Source organism: Rana temporaria, chromosome 4 (genome assembly GCF_905171775.1).
Source record: "Rana temporaria chromosome 4, aRanTem1.1, whole genome shotgun sequence".
In the NCBI taxonomy this organism is placed as follows: Eukaryota; Metazoa; Chordata; class Amphibia; order Anura; family Ranidae; genus Rana; species Rana temporaria.
The window spans coordinates 25695493-25712777 of record NC_053492.1 but is presented as its reverse complement, the minus strand read 5'-3'; the positions used below and the strand labels follow the sequence as shown (position 1 = coordinate 25712777).

Sequence of the window (17285 nt, the reverse complement as noted above, 5' to 3'; positions counted from 1 at the left end):
AATGGCTTTCAGGGTCTAGATGGCATCTAGTGTCTAGACGGTTTCTAGTATCTAGATTGTGTCTGGTATCTAGATGGCATCTAGGGTCTAGAGGGCTTCTAGGGTCTAGATGGTGTCTAGTGTCTTATGGCGTCTAGTATCTAGATGGTGTCTAGGGTCTAGATGGTGTCTAGGGTCTAGATGGCGTCTAGGGTCTAGATGGCGTCTAGGGTCTATATGGCGTCTAGGGTCTATATGGCGTCAAGAGTCTAGATGGCGTCTAGGGTCTAGATGGCGTCAAGGGTCTAGTTGGCGTCTAGGCTCTAGATGGCGTCTAGGGCATTTATGGAATTTAGGGTCTAGATTACGTCAAGAGTCTAGATGGCGTCAAGGGTCTAGATGGCGTCAAGGGTCTATATGGCGTATAGGGTCTAGATGGCGTCAAGGGTCTAGATGGCATCAAGGGTCTAGATGGCATCAAGGGTCTAGATGGCGTCTAGGGTTTAGATGGTGTCTAGGGTCTAGCTAGCATCTAGGTTGACATTGATTCCTCCTAACCCAGAGACATGTAGATGGTGGACGGTGGAATATGACGGGTCTCCTTACCTGAGCTCCAGGCACCCCAGTTGCAGAGCCATACCTTCGCTGACCTTGGTGGCGTACTGCTGCATGTAGTCATTCCTCAGCTGGAATTACACAGAAGGTGATACTGGTTAACCGTATACCAACCCTGGAAGTCATGACCAAAAATTCAACCAGATGTCATCTTTCTTGCATAGGACTTCAGCCAACTAAGGTGCCTGCCATGCGTTAGTGCACCGTGCCTGTATGTACAGACCGAGGAAGAGGTCTCATTCTTGTTTCACCAATAGGGGTCAGTCCACCCATAGATCATGGATTCTGGTGAGCTGATGTCTTATGTCTTGCATATTCCCATAGTGGGATCCCCTGACTATAATTCCCGATTCTGTTCCCCGTGTAAAGTTTTGGGTGTTGGCACCAACCTGTGTGTGTTCTGACTCCTCCTGTCACCTTCTCCATGCAATAAAATAAATAAAAAATCAAGCAGGTATGGTGTACAGACCTTGGAACTCAGCTGAGGGATGGTGGGAGCTCCTCATTTTGGGTTACATACGTATTAACCCCCTAACCCAAATCCTAACCAAACCCTAACCTGACCCTAGCAGGTGTACAGACCTGGGAACTCAGCACAGGGATGGTGGGAACCCCTCATAATGGGCACAGCGGGTGTACAGACCTGGGAACTCAGCACAGGGATGGTGGGAACCCCTCATAATGGGCACAGCGGGTGTACAGACCCAGAAACTCAGCACGGGGATGGTGGGAACCCCTCATAATGGGCACAGTAGGTGTACAGACCTGGGAACTCAGCTCAGGGATGGTGGGAACCTCTCATAATGGGCACAGCAGGTGTACAGACCTGGTAACTCAGCACAGGGATGGTGGGAGCTCCTCATAATGGGCACAGCAGGTGTACAGACCCAGAAACTCAGCACAGGGATGGTGGGAACCCCTCATAATGGGTACAGCAGGTGTACAGACCTGGGAACTCAGCACAGGGATGGTGGGAACCCCTCATAATTGGCTCAGCAGGTGTACAGACCTGGGAACTCAGCACAGGGATGGTGGGTACCACTTATAACAGGCACGGCAGGAATACAGACCAAGGGAACTCTGCACAGGGATGGTGGGAGCCCCTCATAATGGGCACAGCAGATGTGCAGACTTGGGACCCCAGGGAAGAGAAACTGTCTAGCATTTACCAAACAATAAAATATCAGGTTTTAGAGGGATGACTGTCTAATCTACAATTCCTCTCCTAACCACAAGAGGTCAGCGTTGCATCATTGCTGAAGACATCCTGATGGAGTTATTTTAGAGCCTCTTTCTATACAATCTTCCATCACTCCCTACAAACACCGCAATCTACCATCAAAAATAAGTCAGCAATTCACCAAAATGTCAGTTGGTAACAGATTTCCATCAATAAATCAATTACTTTATCTTCCGGTAGCGACAGATTTTTATTACACTCGTCTTCTCACGCTGGGGTTTAGACTTGATCTTTAGAGCGATCTCTATGTTCAGGGCTCAGTGACAACCGGAACAGGTCACCTGATCAAGTCATACTGACAAATAACAATTGGAAATCCTTTAAAAATTGTTTCGGACGCAGAGTTCCAAAGATATACTCGAGTTAGGGTTAGGGTTAGGCCTAGGGTTAGGGTTAGGGTAAGGCCTAGGGTTAGGGTTTCCCATTGAAGAATATGCTAGGACTCAGGAGTTGGAACCGGGACCTCCCCCAGAGGTCAAAAGTCAGAAGGTGGGTTCCCAGAGGTCAAAGGTCACAGGGCATGGCTGACCCACCCCCACCAAAGTGTACCGCCTACCCCAACTAAGTCGGGGAATGAACAAGTCGGGGTAGAGCTCTGAACTCACAGGACAATGCTGCGGGGGGGTTGGGGCATGGGGGGCGTTGATACGTCATTACTGCCGAACGCATTATGCTCGGCTCCCCCAGCCACTATTTCTAGCAATTACCGGGAGTCAAAATGTAGCCACTGCTGTGTAAAATTACACTTACAGAAAGTTTACAAGTGTCATCAAGTAAATACAATGTAACAAGAAACGGTTACATTGTATTTACTATTCCGTTCATATGTAGATCAAGGGTGTGGCTCTTCCTCCATGTATGACATAAATAAAATATATTCTTATTTAACCCCCTATTAACCTTTAGATCACCTTAATCAGCCTTAACTCCTTCTTCCCCTTCTCCCCTTAGCTATTATTTTTTTCTATTACTTTACATTTTTTATATATATATATATTTTTTTGAATTTCGTTTGTTACATTGTTCACATAAAAACTAAAAAGTGCACAATTAAAAAAAAAATATATCACATGCAAATAACATTTCCTATGCTTTGTACCAGAAACATAATTTTAGTGTAATTTTAACCCTTTCGCCACCACCAGCATATGGCATACTGTATTGGAAGCAGTGGGGGTGTAAATGCTACAAGTACAAGCCAACTGTCTGCTTTCAGATGGAAATGCTTGGGATGCAGGTTAGTAAACAGACGAGAGGGTGCAGGCCAGTAAACGGGCGATGGGGGGGGGGGGGGGCACCCATCCCCTTCTCTATTACAAAAATAGCACAAGTGATCTGCTCATTGAAAAGTGTTTCTTCTCAGGCCTCATTCACAACTGAGAATTTTATAGCACGAAGCTCCAAAACGCTGGAGGGGGAAAAAAAATAAATCAAGAATTCTCTATGGAGTTGGCTGACATCTCCGCTCCAAGTCACCTGAAGCTATAAAAAGTTCTGGAGCTTATTTTTGTAGCTCAAATTGGGCAGATGTGTGAGTTTTGGGGGGTGTTTTTTTTTATGGAAACCAATGGAAATGCTTGATTTGCGCGTTTTTTGTACATTTTGTAGCGTGTTTTTGCGCTCAAATTAAAAGATGTATAAAAAAAAAAATTATAATGCATAAAACATATAAAATAATACATGAAAAAATAAATGTAAAATAATTAAAATACAATAGACAAATAACTAAAAAATCATCATAAATAATTAAGGGCCAGATTCACAAAAGAGATACGACGGGGTATCTCCTGATACACCGTCGTATCTCTGAGATATGATTGTCGTATCTATGCGCCTGATTCATAGAATCAGGTTACGCATAGATAGCCCTAAGATCCGACAGGTGTAAGTGACTTACACCGTCGGATCTTAGGCTGCAATTCTAAGCCGGCCGCTAGGTGGCGATTCCATTGCGGTCGGCGTAGAATATGCAAATGACTAGTTACACCGATTCACGAACGTCCGCTTTGCCCATCGCTCTAAATTTACGGCGTTTCCGTAGAGATACGTCACGTAAAACTAAGCATGCCCTCTAGGTGGTCTAACCAATGTTAAGTATGGCCGTCGTTCCCGCGTCAAATTTTTAAATTTCACGTCATTTGCGTAAGTCGTCCGTGAATGGCGCTGGACGCCATTTACGTTAACGTCGAAACCAATGACGTCCTTGCGACGTCATTTAGCGCAATGCACGTCGGGAAATTTTAGGGACGGAGCATGCGCAGTACGTTCGGCGCGGGAACGCACCTAATTTAAATGGTCCCCGCCCCATTTGAATTTGGCGGGCTTGCGCCGGGCGGATTTACGCTACGCCGCCGCAAGTTTACAGGTAAGTGCTTTGTGAATCAGGCACTTACGCTGTAAACTTGCGGCGGTGTAATGTAAATGGGATACGTTACGCCGCCGCAGCGTAGCCCATTTGTACGTGAATCTGGCCCTAAGTAAATAATTATTAACAATAATAATAACAACAAAAATCATAATAATAATAATAAAAAAAAAAAAAAACACCTGAACAAAAAAGTATGTTAATAATAATATAAATAATAATTATTATTTATTTATTTGTTTTGTGTTACGGTTAGGATGTGTATTTATTATTATTTTATTATTATTATTTTAAAGGGTTAGGGGGTAAAGATTAGGGATTCATTTTGTTCTATTTATTATTACATAGTATTTATTTATTGTATCTATTTATAATTTTATTTTTTTATTTATAATTTTTACATATGTGTGCATTTAATTTACATTTGTTTATTAATTTATTCTTATTATTCTTATTATTATTATTAATAATATTATTAGTAGTAGTAGTAGTATTACCCTAACAAAAAAAATAATAATAATAACACAATAAAGTATTAACCCCCTAACCCAAACCCTAACCCCAACCTAACCGTAAAGCGATTGTAAACCGCTGGACAGGAAAATAAAAACAAGTAATTCCAGGTTTCCCGGAAACTATGTTAAAATCTGCAACCCCCCCCCTCAATCCAAGACTCGCCCCCACACCCAGGTCTCACCTGCTGGTAGAAGTACAGCAAAGTCGTCTTATCTTGTTTGAAGCTTTCTAAGTAATTATCCGGCAGGTAGCGGATCCGAAGATCGTATCTGGGAAGGAGGAAGGAATGGAAACAAACATGTCAGGGCAATGCGACAGCGAGTGGAGCCATGGAGGTCTGATATATCAAGGATTAAAGAGAACCTGTCTGTGCTAACAAAGGATGCATGATACTCTCATTTTAGGGCCCCCCTAAATCCCTGATCTTTCCTTCAGAACCCCACAAGAACCCCACAAGATATGTCGTTCAACCTGGAAGTGTGAGGACATCTTGTGGCAGAACAGAAGCACTACAGGGTACAGCCGGAAAAGCATCTTTCCTCCAGAGCCCCCCCCCTCAAGGCACTGCTCTCTGCCCCATGCACTATAAATGAAGAAAGCCATTAAAAATACGAAATTCGAATGAAGAAAACTTTGAAATTCGAAAATCTGAAATTCGAAAATCTGAAATTCAAAAATCTGAAATTCGAAAATCGGAAATTAAAAAATAAGAACGAAAATCCAAAAATTCCAATGAACAAAAATCTGAATATCGAAAATTCGAAAACTAAAAAAGTGAAATTCGAAAATCTGAAATTCGAAAATAAGAACGAAAACCTGAAAATTCCAAAGAATGAAAATCCGAAATTAAAAAATAAGAACGAAAACCTGAAAATTCCAAAGAACAAAAATCTGAAAATTCAAAAGAACAAAAATCTGAAATTTGAAAATTAGAACGAAAACCTGAAAATTCCAAAGAATGAAAATCCGAAATTTGAACACAAGAACGAAAAACCTGAAATTTTCAAAGAATGAAAATCCGAAATTCGAACATAAGAACGAAAAACCTGAAAATTCCAAAGAATGAAAATCCGAAATTCGAACATAAGAACGAAAAACCTGAAAATTCCAAAGAATGAAAATCCGAAATTCTAAAATTAAGAACGAAAACCTGAAAATTCCAATGAATGAAAATCGGAAAATTCGAAAGAACAAAAATCTGAAATTTGAAAATTAGAACGAAAAACCTGAAAATTCCAAAGAATGAAAATCCGAAATTCGAACATAAGAACGAAAAACCTGAACATTTCAAAGAATGAAAATCCGAAATTCGAACATAAGAACGAAAACCTGAAAATTCCAATGAGCAAAAATCTAAAACCCAAAATTCGAAAGAACAAAAATCTGAAACCCAAAAATCAGAAATTCGAAAATAAGAACGAAAACCTGAAAAATCCAAAGAACGAAATTCCGAAAATCAAAAATTTTAAAGAACGAAAATCTAAAATTCAAAAATCTGAAATGCAAAACTCTGAAATTCGAAAATCCGAAAATCAGAATGAAAATCCGAAAGTTCCAAATAACGGGAATCCGAAAATCGAAAATTTGAAAGAACAAAAATCTGAAATTCGAAAATCTGAAAATAGGAACAAAAATCAAAAAATAAATTATAGGTCTTGGAATTTCCTTTAAAATTTGGCTGTTAGAGAACATAACGAATACGAATTTATCCAAAGTTATGAATTATCCGAAATAAGGAATGCCGCATGTAAATGATTGGAACGCAACAAATTACTAATAATTAATAATAATAAAACATTTTTATTATTATTTATTATTATTAATTTGTTACGTTCCATTCATTTAGATGCAGCATTCGTTATTTCAGATAATTTGCAACTTCGGATAAATTCGTATTTGTTACGTTTACTAACAACCAAATTTGAAAGGACATTTCCAATACCTGTAATTTAGTTAGTTAGTTATTATTTGTTATTTCGGATTTTCAAAATTTTCACATTTTTGTTCTTATTTTCGGATTTCTGTTCTTTCGAATTTTCAGATTTCCGTACTTATTTTCGGATTTTCAAATTTTCGGATTTTCAAATTTTCGGATTATCAAATTTTCGGATTTTCAAATTTTCGGATTCTCAAATTTTCGGAATCTCAAATTTTCGGATTTTTAAATTTTCGGATTTTCAAATTTTCAAATGTTCAGATTTTCTAATATCAGATTTTTACAAATTATTGAAAATAATGAATACCGAATCTAAACGAATGCAACATAACTAATTCGAAGATTTTTAAAGTTGCGAATTTATTCGAAATAACGCGTTTTAATCATAACAAATAACCCGAAAAGTGAAAAAGAAAAAAAAAAACTGAATGAAATGAAAAGAAACATTGGCAGCCCATATTTTCCTCTCCTTCCTCATTGCACATTAATAACTGTTCTTGGTAGCCTGCTGGTCACACATAAGCCTCTTGTGGTTGATGTTTTACCTCCACTCCGCCTCTAGGTGGAGACACTCGTACTTCTCCTGCACCTCCCCAACGGTCAGGTCAGGGTGCAGCCAATGGATCTCATCGGACTTTAGGTGTTTCAGGCGAAGACCGTAACTGTTTACGTGTTGGATGTCCGGGCCGATCCGCCCACTGAGGAGAATGGAGCTGATGATTTCCTGCAACGAAAAGCACGAAAAATAAAAAGACTCTTATAGGAAGGACGGGATTGAAACAAGAATAAGGGAATTGGTTGTCACCAGGACAGAAATACGATTATTATTTAAAGAGATTCAGGACTATCCCTGTAAATCCGGGACAGCTAATGCAGGAGTGTCCCTGTAAATCCGGGACATCTGATGCAGGAGCGTCCCTGTAAATCCGGGACAGCTAATGCAGGAGTGTCCTGTTTCATTTCAACGTCGCACGACCGCGCAATTGTCATTCAAAGCGTGACAGTGCCGAAAGCTGAAATTTCACCTGGGCTTTCACCTGGGCAGGAAGCGGGGTTTATGTGCCCAGTAAGCAAGTGGTTAAATAAGGACATGTATGATCCAGTGCGTTTTTGGTGTGTTTTGGTGCGCTCCAGTGCGTTTGTGGTGTGTTTTGGTGCGTTCCAGTGCGTTTTTGATGCAGAAAAAAACCCACACTGTATTGCAGTGTGAACTGGCCCTAAAACTAACAAAAAGTGGCAGATAAGGCCTGGGCTTCAAAAGGTTTAAAGGGGTTGTAAAGGTAAAAACATTTTTTTTTCATAATAAGCATCCTTTACCTGCAGACATTCCTCTTTTCACTTCCTCATTGTTCGTTTTTGCTCAGAAGTTGCTCTATTTCTTCTCTGTTCTGTTCACTTCCTGCTTGTCTGATTGTTACTGACCACCGTGACGGGAGGCTTTACTGCGGTGGTCAGTGACGTGCTCACCCCCTCCTGGGAACTACATCTGTGCGGCAGGACGCTCTCTACGTGTTAGAGACTTCAAGGAGGTGTGAATTACTGGGCGTGCCGCAATTAGAGTTGCCACCTCATCCCTTTAAACCCGAACACATATTGATTACACAGGTTCTGTGGCTGATTAAGGTGATAATTAAACTCACTTGGTGCCTTATCTGCCTTAGAACCTGTGTAATTCATATGTGTTCGGGTTTAAAGGGATGAGGTGGCAACCCTAGCCGCAATGCATACTGGGAAATGTAGCAACCAGGAAGTGAATGAGAGAACAGAAACTAGAACGCCTGAGGTGATATAGATGAAGGAATTTAATAGGTATTTACTCGTTTTTTGACAGAATCATTACACTATTCTGTCTGTCTACCTTGCAGACATTCATTTTAGGCAAAAAAAAAACGTTTTCCTTTACAACACCTTTAAGCAAAATCTCCAGGAAATTGTACTCTGATTGTACCATTTATGGTCAGCGTTATGTGGTCTCAATGGGTTGATATTTCTCTATCAGCGGAGTTCCCCTTTATGAGGGTTCTGTCCTGTAAATACGAAGTAGACTTCTAGGACAGGGCGGTCCTCTCGCGATTCTCGTGCTTCTTAGAAGCATTTATTATTGGACCCGGGAATTTTCCATGTCCCTTCAATCTCAGCAAACACACAAAGGGAACGCCAAGACAAATATTTTTGCTAAATTCCTTTAAAAGACCAGGATCTCCTTTTCTCCGGTAGCAGAAAGCTGACGTTTAATCTGCTTGTATTTTGCTGGGCTTGTTTAACCCCTTCAATACCGGGCTTTTATACCCATCTCCATACCGGGCCTATTCTGGCACTTCTCTCCTACATATACAAATCACCGGGCCAGATTCATAGAGATCTGCGGCGGCGTCAGGGCTATCTTTTCCATTGGGCACGCTGGGCAGTTGCCCGGGGGCCCCGCTTGCCTGGGGGGCCCCACTGGCTGCCCAGCAACCCCAGTAAAAAATTATGAAGAGTGACGGGTTAGAACTGCCCATGCCCAGTTCGCGGAAATCACAGAGAAGATCCGGTCCTCCACGAGTGCGGGGGGTTGCTGATGTAAGGGGGGAGTGAATGCAAAAATGTAAGGGGGCACTGATATAAAGGTTCCCCCTCCTATATTAGTGACCCCCCTTACCTTAGTGTATTTAATGTAAGGAAGGTGGTCTCTGGTCACCAGAGTACCCCCCACATCAGAGTCTGCAGGATTCCCCCTTACAATGCAAGGGGGAACTCAGTCTGCGGACCCTGATGTAAGTGGGAAAGAGAAAGCAGTGGACTCTGATATAAGGTTGTCTCTGGTCACCATAGCCCCCCTCCACATCAAAGTTCCCCCCTTAGATCATGATCTGCAGCGTTCCCCTTTACATAAGAGTTACCTTTCACTGTAAGGGGGAATCCTGCAGACTCTGATGTAAGAGGAAACTCTGTGCTGGCTGGGTTATAGTAACCTGACCTTCATGTCAATGAAGACATTTTTTTTTTTTACTTTTGTTTAACTTAAACACATTTCTAATAGCACTAGCTATATGTTTATAGTTTAAATACTGACATTTGCATTGTTGGGCACTGAAAACTGTAATTTTAGGTACTTTTTTTGCAGTGGCAGTAAAAAATGTGGTTCTGCCAGTAAATTTTATGATTTTTGTCAGTAAATTCTCGTGCGTGATTGTGTAGACAGGGCCCCAGTGCACTGTATTGCCCGGGGCCTATAATGCTCTTAAGATGACACTGGGCGGCGTAACGTATCGTCTTTACGTTACACCGCCGCAAGTTTTCAGCGCAAGTGCCTGATTCACCAAGCACTTGCGTGTAAACTTACGGCGGTGTAGCGTAAAGCCGTCGGGCGCAAGCCCGCCTAATTCAAATGGGGCGTGTACCATTTAAACTAGGCGCGCTCCCGCGCCGAACGTTCTGTGCATGCTCCGTTCGGTAATTTCCCGCCGTGCTTTGCGCGAAATTACGGCGCCCCGACGTGTTTTTTGAATGGCGACGTGTGTAACGTACTTTCGTATTCCCGGACGTCTTACGCAAAAAGAAAATAAAATTTAATTCGACGCGGGAACGACAGCCATACTTTAACATAGATGGTGTAATATTACCCCATCTAAATAGCACTCTTAACTTTACGACGTAAGAGAATGCGAAGAACGCGCGTACCTTCGTGGATTGCCGTAATCAGCTAATGTGCATACCCGAGGCTGGAAAATGACGCAAACTCCACCCAACGGCCGCCGAAGGCGTACGAAGCCGCACGCCTGTCGGATCTTAGCCAAAAGCCGTCGTATCTTTGTTTGTGAATTACAAATAAAGATACGACGCGGCAAATTTGAAAGTACGCCGGAGTATCAGCAGATACTCCGGCGTACTTTTTCTGTGAATCTGGCCCATGATTCTTTTGCTAGAAAATTACTCAGAACCCCCAAACGTTATATATGTTTTTTTTTAGCAGACACCCTAGGGAATAAAATGGCGGTCATTGCAACTTTTTATCTTGCACGATATTTGCGCAATCATTTTTCAAACGCCTTTTTTTTGGGGAAAAAAAAATGGTTTCATGAATTAAAAAAATAACAAAACAGTAAAGTTGGCCCAATTTTTTTGTAAAATATGAAAGATGGTGTTACGCCGAGTAAACAGATACCTAACATGTCACGCTTTAAAATTGCGCACACTCATAGAATGGCGCCAAACTTTGTTACTTACAAATCGACGCTTTGAAATTTTTTACAGGTTACCGGTTTAGAGTTACAGAGGAGGTCTAGTGCTAGAATTGTTGCACACGCTCTAACGCACGCGGCGATACCTCACATATGTGGTTTGAACAACGTTTACATACGTGGGCGGGACTTACGTGTGCGTTCGCTTCTGGGCGCGAGCTACCGGGGACAGGGGCGTTTTACATTTTTTTATTTGTTTTATTTTACTTATTTATTTATTTTTTACACTTTTTTTTTATTTTTATTTTTCTTGATCACTTTTATTCCTATTACAAGGAATGTAAACATCCCTTGTAATAGGAACATAGCTCCCAACTGTCCCTGATTTGGAGCAATGTCCCTCTGTCCCTCATTCTCCTCATTTTTCCCTAAACCTTTCATCAGATTTCTAAATTGCTGCATTTATAAATTCCATAAGCCAATATAGGCCCTCATTCCCCTCTCAAAAAGTTGGGAGGTATGTAGGAATAGTGTGTGACAGGTCCTCTTTATGGAGAGAGGCGAGGTCAATAAGACCCCACATCTCTCCTCCAGGCTGGAAAGCATGAGGTCGTGAAAAAAAAACTCACCGATCTCACGCTTACTAGCCGCAATTGCGGCTTTGTTTACTTCCGGGTACCCGGCCGTGACGTCATCACATCGCGCCCGGACCTCCAACAGTCATAGAGATGACTGGTCACCATCTGGTCACCCGTCATCTCTATGCTTCCTATCCGGTGCTGGCCGATTCTTTCTCCGGGCCCCCGATGGCACGGGAGAGCCCGGAGAAGCACCGGATGGCGGCGGGAGGGGATGTCCCCTCCCGCCACCTATATGAACGATCAATCGGCGAAACCGCCGCTATGATCATTCTTATGGTGCTCAGGATCGCCGCCGGAACACACTGGCCCAGATTCAGGTAGAATTGCGCTATATTTGCGCGGGCACAGGGCAACGATTTTGCCCTGCGCCCACGCAAATATTTTGCGCTGCCCTCGATTCACGGAGCAGTAGCTCCGTGAATTGCGAGGGCGCGCCGGCAAAATTGCCCGGCGTAAGCGCGCGCAATGTAAATGATCCCGCCAGGGGGCGGGAATCATTTAAATGAGGCGCGCTCCCGCGCCGAGCGTACAGCGCATGCTCCGTCGGGAAACTTTCCCGACGTGCATTGCGGCAAATGACGTCGCAAGGAAGTCATTTGCTTCAAAGTGAACGTGAATGGCGTCCAGCGCCATTCACAAATCACTTACGCAAACGCCGTGAAATTCAAATTTCACGGCGCGGGAGCGGCGGCTATACTTTAGCATTGGCTGCCCCTACTATTAGAAAGGGCAGCCTTGCGCTAAAGTTGCCGTACGGAAACTCCGTACCTGGCTTGCGCAGGGCCCGCGCAAGTTTGTGAATCAGTGGTAGTATGCAATTTGCATACTACACGCTGATCACAATGGGAGCGCCCCCTAGCGGCCCACGCAAGAATGCAGCCTAAAATCTGCGAGGCATAAGAGCCTTATGCCGCGCAGATTTTAGGCTGCAGTCGGTGTAACGAGGTTCCTGAATCAGGAGCACTCGTTACACCGGAGCAAGTAAGCAATTGCGCCGTGTAACTTATGGTTACATGGGCGCAATTGCTTCTTAAATCTGGGCCAATGATATCTGAATGATGCCTCTAGCGGCAGGCATCATTCAGAAATCACTGCAAAAAAGTCCAGGACGTCATATGATTATAGTAGATTATTAGTAGATTATATGGGTTTTAATTGTATTGTTTACACCAGTGCAGACAGTTCCAGTGATTTCCAAAAAAAAGTAGAACGTGCTGCATTTTTTTCTGCACAGATCTGTACTAAAACGCTGCAAAACCACAACGGAGTGCATCTATAAATGCATCAAAAATCCAATAAAAACCTTGGGGGGGGGGGAATAAATAAAATAAGAATGGGCATGCAGAAATGCATCTGGAGTGAGTTTCTGTGGCGTGAAGCAGCCCCTGGGCTTGTTTCAGACCTACGCAGTTTGCTTTTGATAATTTCTGCTTTTTGCTGGGCGTTTTGCATTTTTTCCGCGATTTTACTGCAATTTTGCCGTCATTTTACGCAATTGTGCCGTGATTTGTATTTTGCACTTTTATAGCTGGATTCAGGTACGGCGGCGTATTAGTGAGTCGGCGTAGCGTATCGTATTTACGCTACGCCGCCGTAAGTCAGAAAGGCAAGTGCTGTATTCACAAAGCACTTGCCTCCTAAGTTACGGCGGCGTAGCGTAAATGGGCCGGCGTAAGCGCGCCTAATTCAAATTGTGAGGAGGTGGGCGTGTTTTATGTAAATTAACCATGACCCGACGTGATTGACATTTTTAACGAACGGCGCATGCGCCGTTCGTGGACATATACCAGTGCGCATGCGTTGGATAGAATGCCTAAGATACGTCGAACACTGCCTACGACGTGAAAGTAACTTACGCACAGCCCTATTCGCGTACGACTTACGCAAACTACGTAAAAAGATAGGCCTGTTCCGACGTCCATACCTTGCATGGGCTGCGCCACCTAGGGAGCAGCTTTATCTTTACGCCGGCGTATCTCTTACGTAAACGGCGTAACTAATTGCGACGGGCGCACGTACGTTCATGAATCGGCGTATCTTGCTCATTTGCATATTCAACGCTGCAAACAACGGAAGCGCCACCTAGCGGCCAGCGTAAATATGCACCTTAAGATACGACGGCGTAGGAGACTTACGCCGCTCGTATCTTAGCCTAATTTAAGCGTATCTGGTTTCCAGAATACGCTTAAATTTACTACGGCGTAGATTCAGAGTTACGACGGCGTATCTACTGATACACCAGAGTAAACATCTCTGAATCCAGCTATTAATGTTTTTTTTCTAGTTTTTTCTTTGCCCAATTTGTCATTGGACAGATTAACCAATTAAGACCCGGACCATTTTGCAGGTTAAGGACCCTGCCCCTTTTTGCGATTCGGCACTGCGTCGCTTTAACTGACAATTGCGCGGTCGTGCGACATGGCTCCCAAACAAAATTTGCGTCCTTTTTTCCCCATAAATAAAGCTTTCTTTTGGTGGTATTTGATCACCTCTGCATTTTTATTTTTTGCGCTATAAACAAAAATAAGCGTCAATTTTGAAAAAAATGCAATATTTTTTACTTTACTTTTTTTACTATACAAATGTACATCACACTTTCACATATTTATTTGTAAAAAATGTTGAAAACCATTTATCATTTTCCTTCCACTTCACAATTATGTGCCACTTTGTGTTGGTCTATCACATAAAATCCCAATAAAATATGGGCTAGATTCAGCAAGAATTTACGACGGCGTATCTATTGATACGCCGTGTAAATTCAAAGCTGCGCCGGCGTATCTTTTTTCTGTATTCAGAAAGCAAGATACGCCGAAATTAGGCTAAGATCCGACTGGCGTAAGTCTCTTACGCCGTCGTATCTTAGTTGCATATTTATGCTGGCCGCTAGGTGGCGCTGCCGTCGATTTCAGCGTCGAATATGAAAATGTGCTGGATACGTCGATTCAGAAATGTACGCGCGCCCGTCGGATTTTTTTACGTCGTTTGCGTAAGGCTTTTTCCCGGCGTAACGCTACTCCTGCTATATGAGGCACAGCCAATGTTAAGTATGGACGTCGTTCCCGCGTCGAATTTTGAAAATTTTACGTCGTTTGCGTAAGTCGTTCGCGAATAGGGCTTTGCGTAAATTACGTTCACGTCGAAAGCATTGACTATTTGCAACGTGGTTAGGAGCATGCGCACTGGGATACGTTCACGGACGGCGCATTCGCCGTTCGCGAGAAACGTCATTTACGTGGGGTCATGTTTTATTTGCATAAAACACGCCCACCTCCTGACAATTTGAATTCGGCACGCTTACGCCGGCAGATTTACGCTACACCGCCGCAACTTACGGAGCAAGTGCTTTGTGAATACTGCACTTGCCTCTCTAAATTGCGGCGGAGTAGCGTAAATAACATACGCTATGCCCGCACAAACTTACGTCCCCCTACCTGAATCTAGCCCTACATTTACGGTTTTGGTGGTAACATGAGAAAATGTGGGAAATTTCAAGGGGTATGAATACTTTTTTCACGGCACTGAATATACTGACAGCTCCACTTTAACCACTTGCCGCCCGCCAATGACATATTGACGGCGGCAAAGTGGTTGTAGAATCCTAAATGGACGTCATATGACGTCCTCAGGGGGCGCGCATCGCGGCGATCGTTGTTGCAGGGTGTCAGTCTGACACCCCGCAACACCGATCAAGGTAAAGAGTCTCTCACGGAGACTCTTTACCACGTGATCAGCCGTGTCCAATCACGGCTGATCACGATGTAAATAGGAAAAGCCGGTAATCGGCATTTCCTCACTCGCGTCTGTCAGACGCGAGTAGAGGAGAGCCGATCGGCTGCTCCTCTGACAGGGGGGGGTTTGTGCTGATCGATCATCAGCACAGCCCCCCCCGAGGATGCCCACTGGACCACCTGGGATGCCCACTGGACCACAAGGGATGGGCAAATAGACCACAAGTGAAAAAAAAAAAAGGATGCCACCCTAGACCACCAGGGATGAGGAGAACACACAAAATGGATGCCAATCAGTGACGCAATGGATGCCAATCAGTGCCCGCAATGGGCATCACTGATTGGCAGGCATTGTTTGGCACTGATTGGCATCCATTAGTACAACACATACAATAGTGCCCATCCGTGCCACCTATCAGTGCCCATCCATGCCGCCTATCAGTGCCCATCCATGCCGCCTATCAGTGCCCATCCGTGCCGCCTATCCATGCCCGTCCGTGCCGCCTATCCATGCCCGTCCGTGCCGCCTATCCGTGCCCATCCGTGCCGCCTATCCGTGCCCATCTGTGCCACCTATCCGTGCCCATCCGTGCCGCCTATCCGTGCCGCCTATCAGTCCCCATCCGTGCCGCATATTAGTGCCCATCAATGCCACCACATCAGTGCCACCTCATCGGTGCCCATCAGTGCCGCCTTATCAGTGCCCGTCAGTGCAGTACCATCAGTGTCCATCAGTGAAGGAGAAAACATACTTATTTACAATGTTTTATAACAGAAACAAAAAAATAATTTTTTTTTCTACATTTTCGGTCATTTTTTTTTTTTTTTTTGCAGAAAATAAAAATCCCAGAGGTGATCAAATACCACCAAAATAAAGCTCTATTTGTGGGTACAAAATGATAAAAATTTAGTTTGGGTACAGTGTAGCATGACCGCGCAATTGTCATTCAAAGTGCAACAGCGCTGAAAGCTAAAAATTGGTCTGGGCGGGAAGGTGTATAAGTGCCCTGTATGGAAGTGGTTAATCTCGCTGTGAAATCCCCAGGCATGGTCTTGTTTCAGGTCCTCCCTTAGCTGAAAGTTCAAGGACCTTCCTTCCGCCTAGAAGGGATGCTTCCCCTTTAAGAGCAGTGCATCTTTGTAGCGCGTTTTCCTCTATAGCGATCTTATATAATATTAAATACAATTCCGTCCTCCTCCTCCTCCTCTTCCCTCCCCCGGAGCCGGTATTGTTCCGTCGCTCTATATCTCCCGGCTCTGACGTCCCGCTCACCCACATTACAGGTATTCTTAGTGATGTGCGTAAAAAAAAAAAAGAAATCAGGACGACGTCTATCAATCGGCTTTTCTGGTTGACGTGAAATGTTATCCCCTCGTTAATCACGGAAGTTTTCTGCTGGTAAAAGCCGTACAATAAGGTAGCGCGGGGGGAATATTCACATCCATTATCCCTCCGTGTCGTGGGATGGAAACGCATCGCGCAGAGCTATCTGTCTTTAGAAACACTTGTGTGGGGAAAAGACGCAGCGCGGGGATGAATCACCTCTTTACATAACGATGCTGAACTCCATCAGGGTTGTTAATCTGCCATAAAAAAGTAGCATTATGTCCATCCATTCCTAAGCTTTACACTGCTCTGTCACACAGCACAGTCCTGTCTGGTAAAGTGAGACACCTTCTTTTTTTCTGCTGCTGTTTAGCAATGCTGCCAGGTCTTGTCCCTCCCCCAGCCTATGATTGGACGATGAAAGGAAAAACCGCAGGCTGATGAGCTCATCTCTCTGCCACCCTGCTCTCCACTCCTATAAGGAGGAAGCAGTGCTGATCAGTAATCTGTATAGAAGAAGACAGACTGTGCCTTGTCAGATATGGAGGAAGAAGCAGTGCTGTATCAATAATCTGTATAGAAGAAGACAGACTGTGCCTTGTCAGATATGGAGGAGGAAGCAGCACTGATCAGTAATCTGTATAGAAGGAGACAGACTGTGCCTTGTCAGATATGGAGGAGGAAGCAGTTCTGTATCAATAATCTGTATAGAAGAAGACAGACTGTGCCTTGTCAGATAGTGGAGGAGGAAGCAGTGCTGGATCAGTAAGCT

General features: G+C 43.7%; 1 protein-coding gene across 4 annotated transcripts in view; it reads right to left on the bottom strand.

Moving 5' to 3' along the window:
• PTK2B (protein tyrosine kinase 2 beta) overlaps window positions 1-17285 on the bottom strand; it is a 221364-nt gene that overhangs the window by 83316 nt on the left and 120763 nt on the right. For all 4 annotated transcript variants that reach the window (XM_040348142.1, XM_040348139.1, XM_040348141.1 and 1 more), the window contains 3 exons: window positions 7197-7375; window positions 4897-4984; window positions 586-665 (listed from right to left, as the gene is read on the bottom strand). In XM_040348142.1, coding sequence (XP_040204076.1) covers window positions 586-665; window positions 4897-4984; window positions 7197-7375 — 347 coding nt within the window. The remainder of the gene's footprint in view (window positions 1-585; window positions 666-4896; window positions 4985-7196; window positions 7376-17285) is intronic.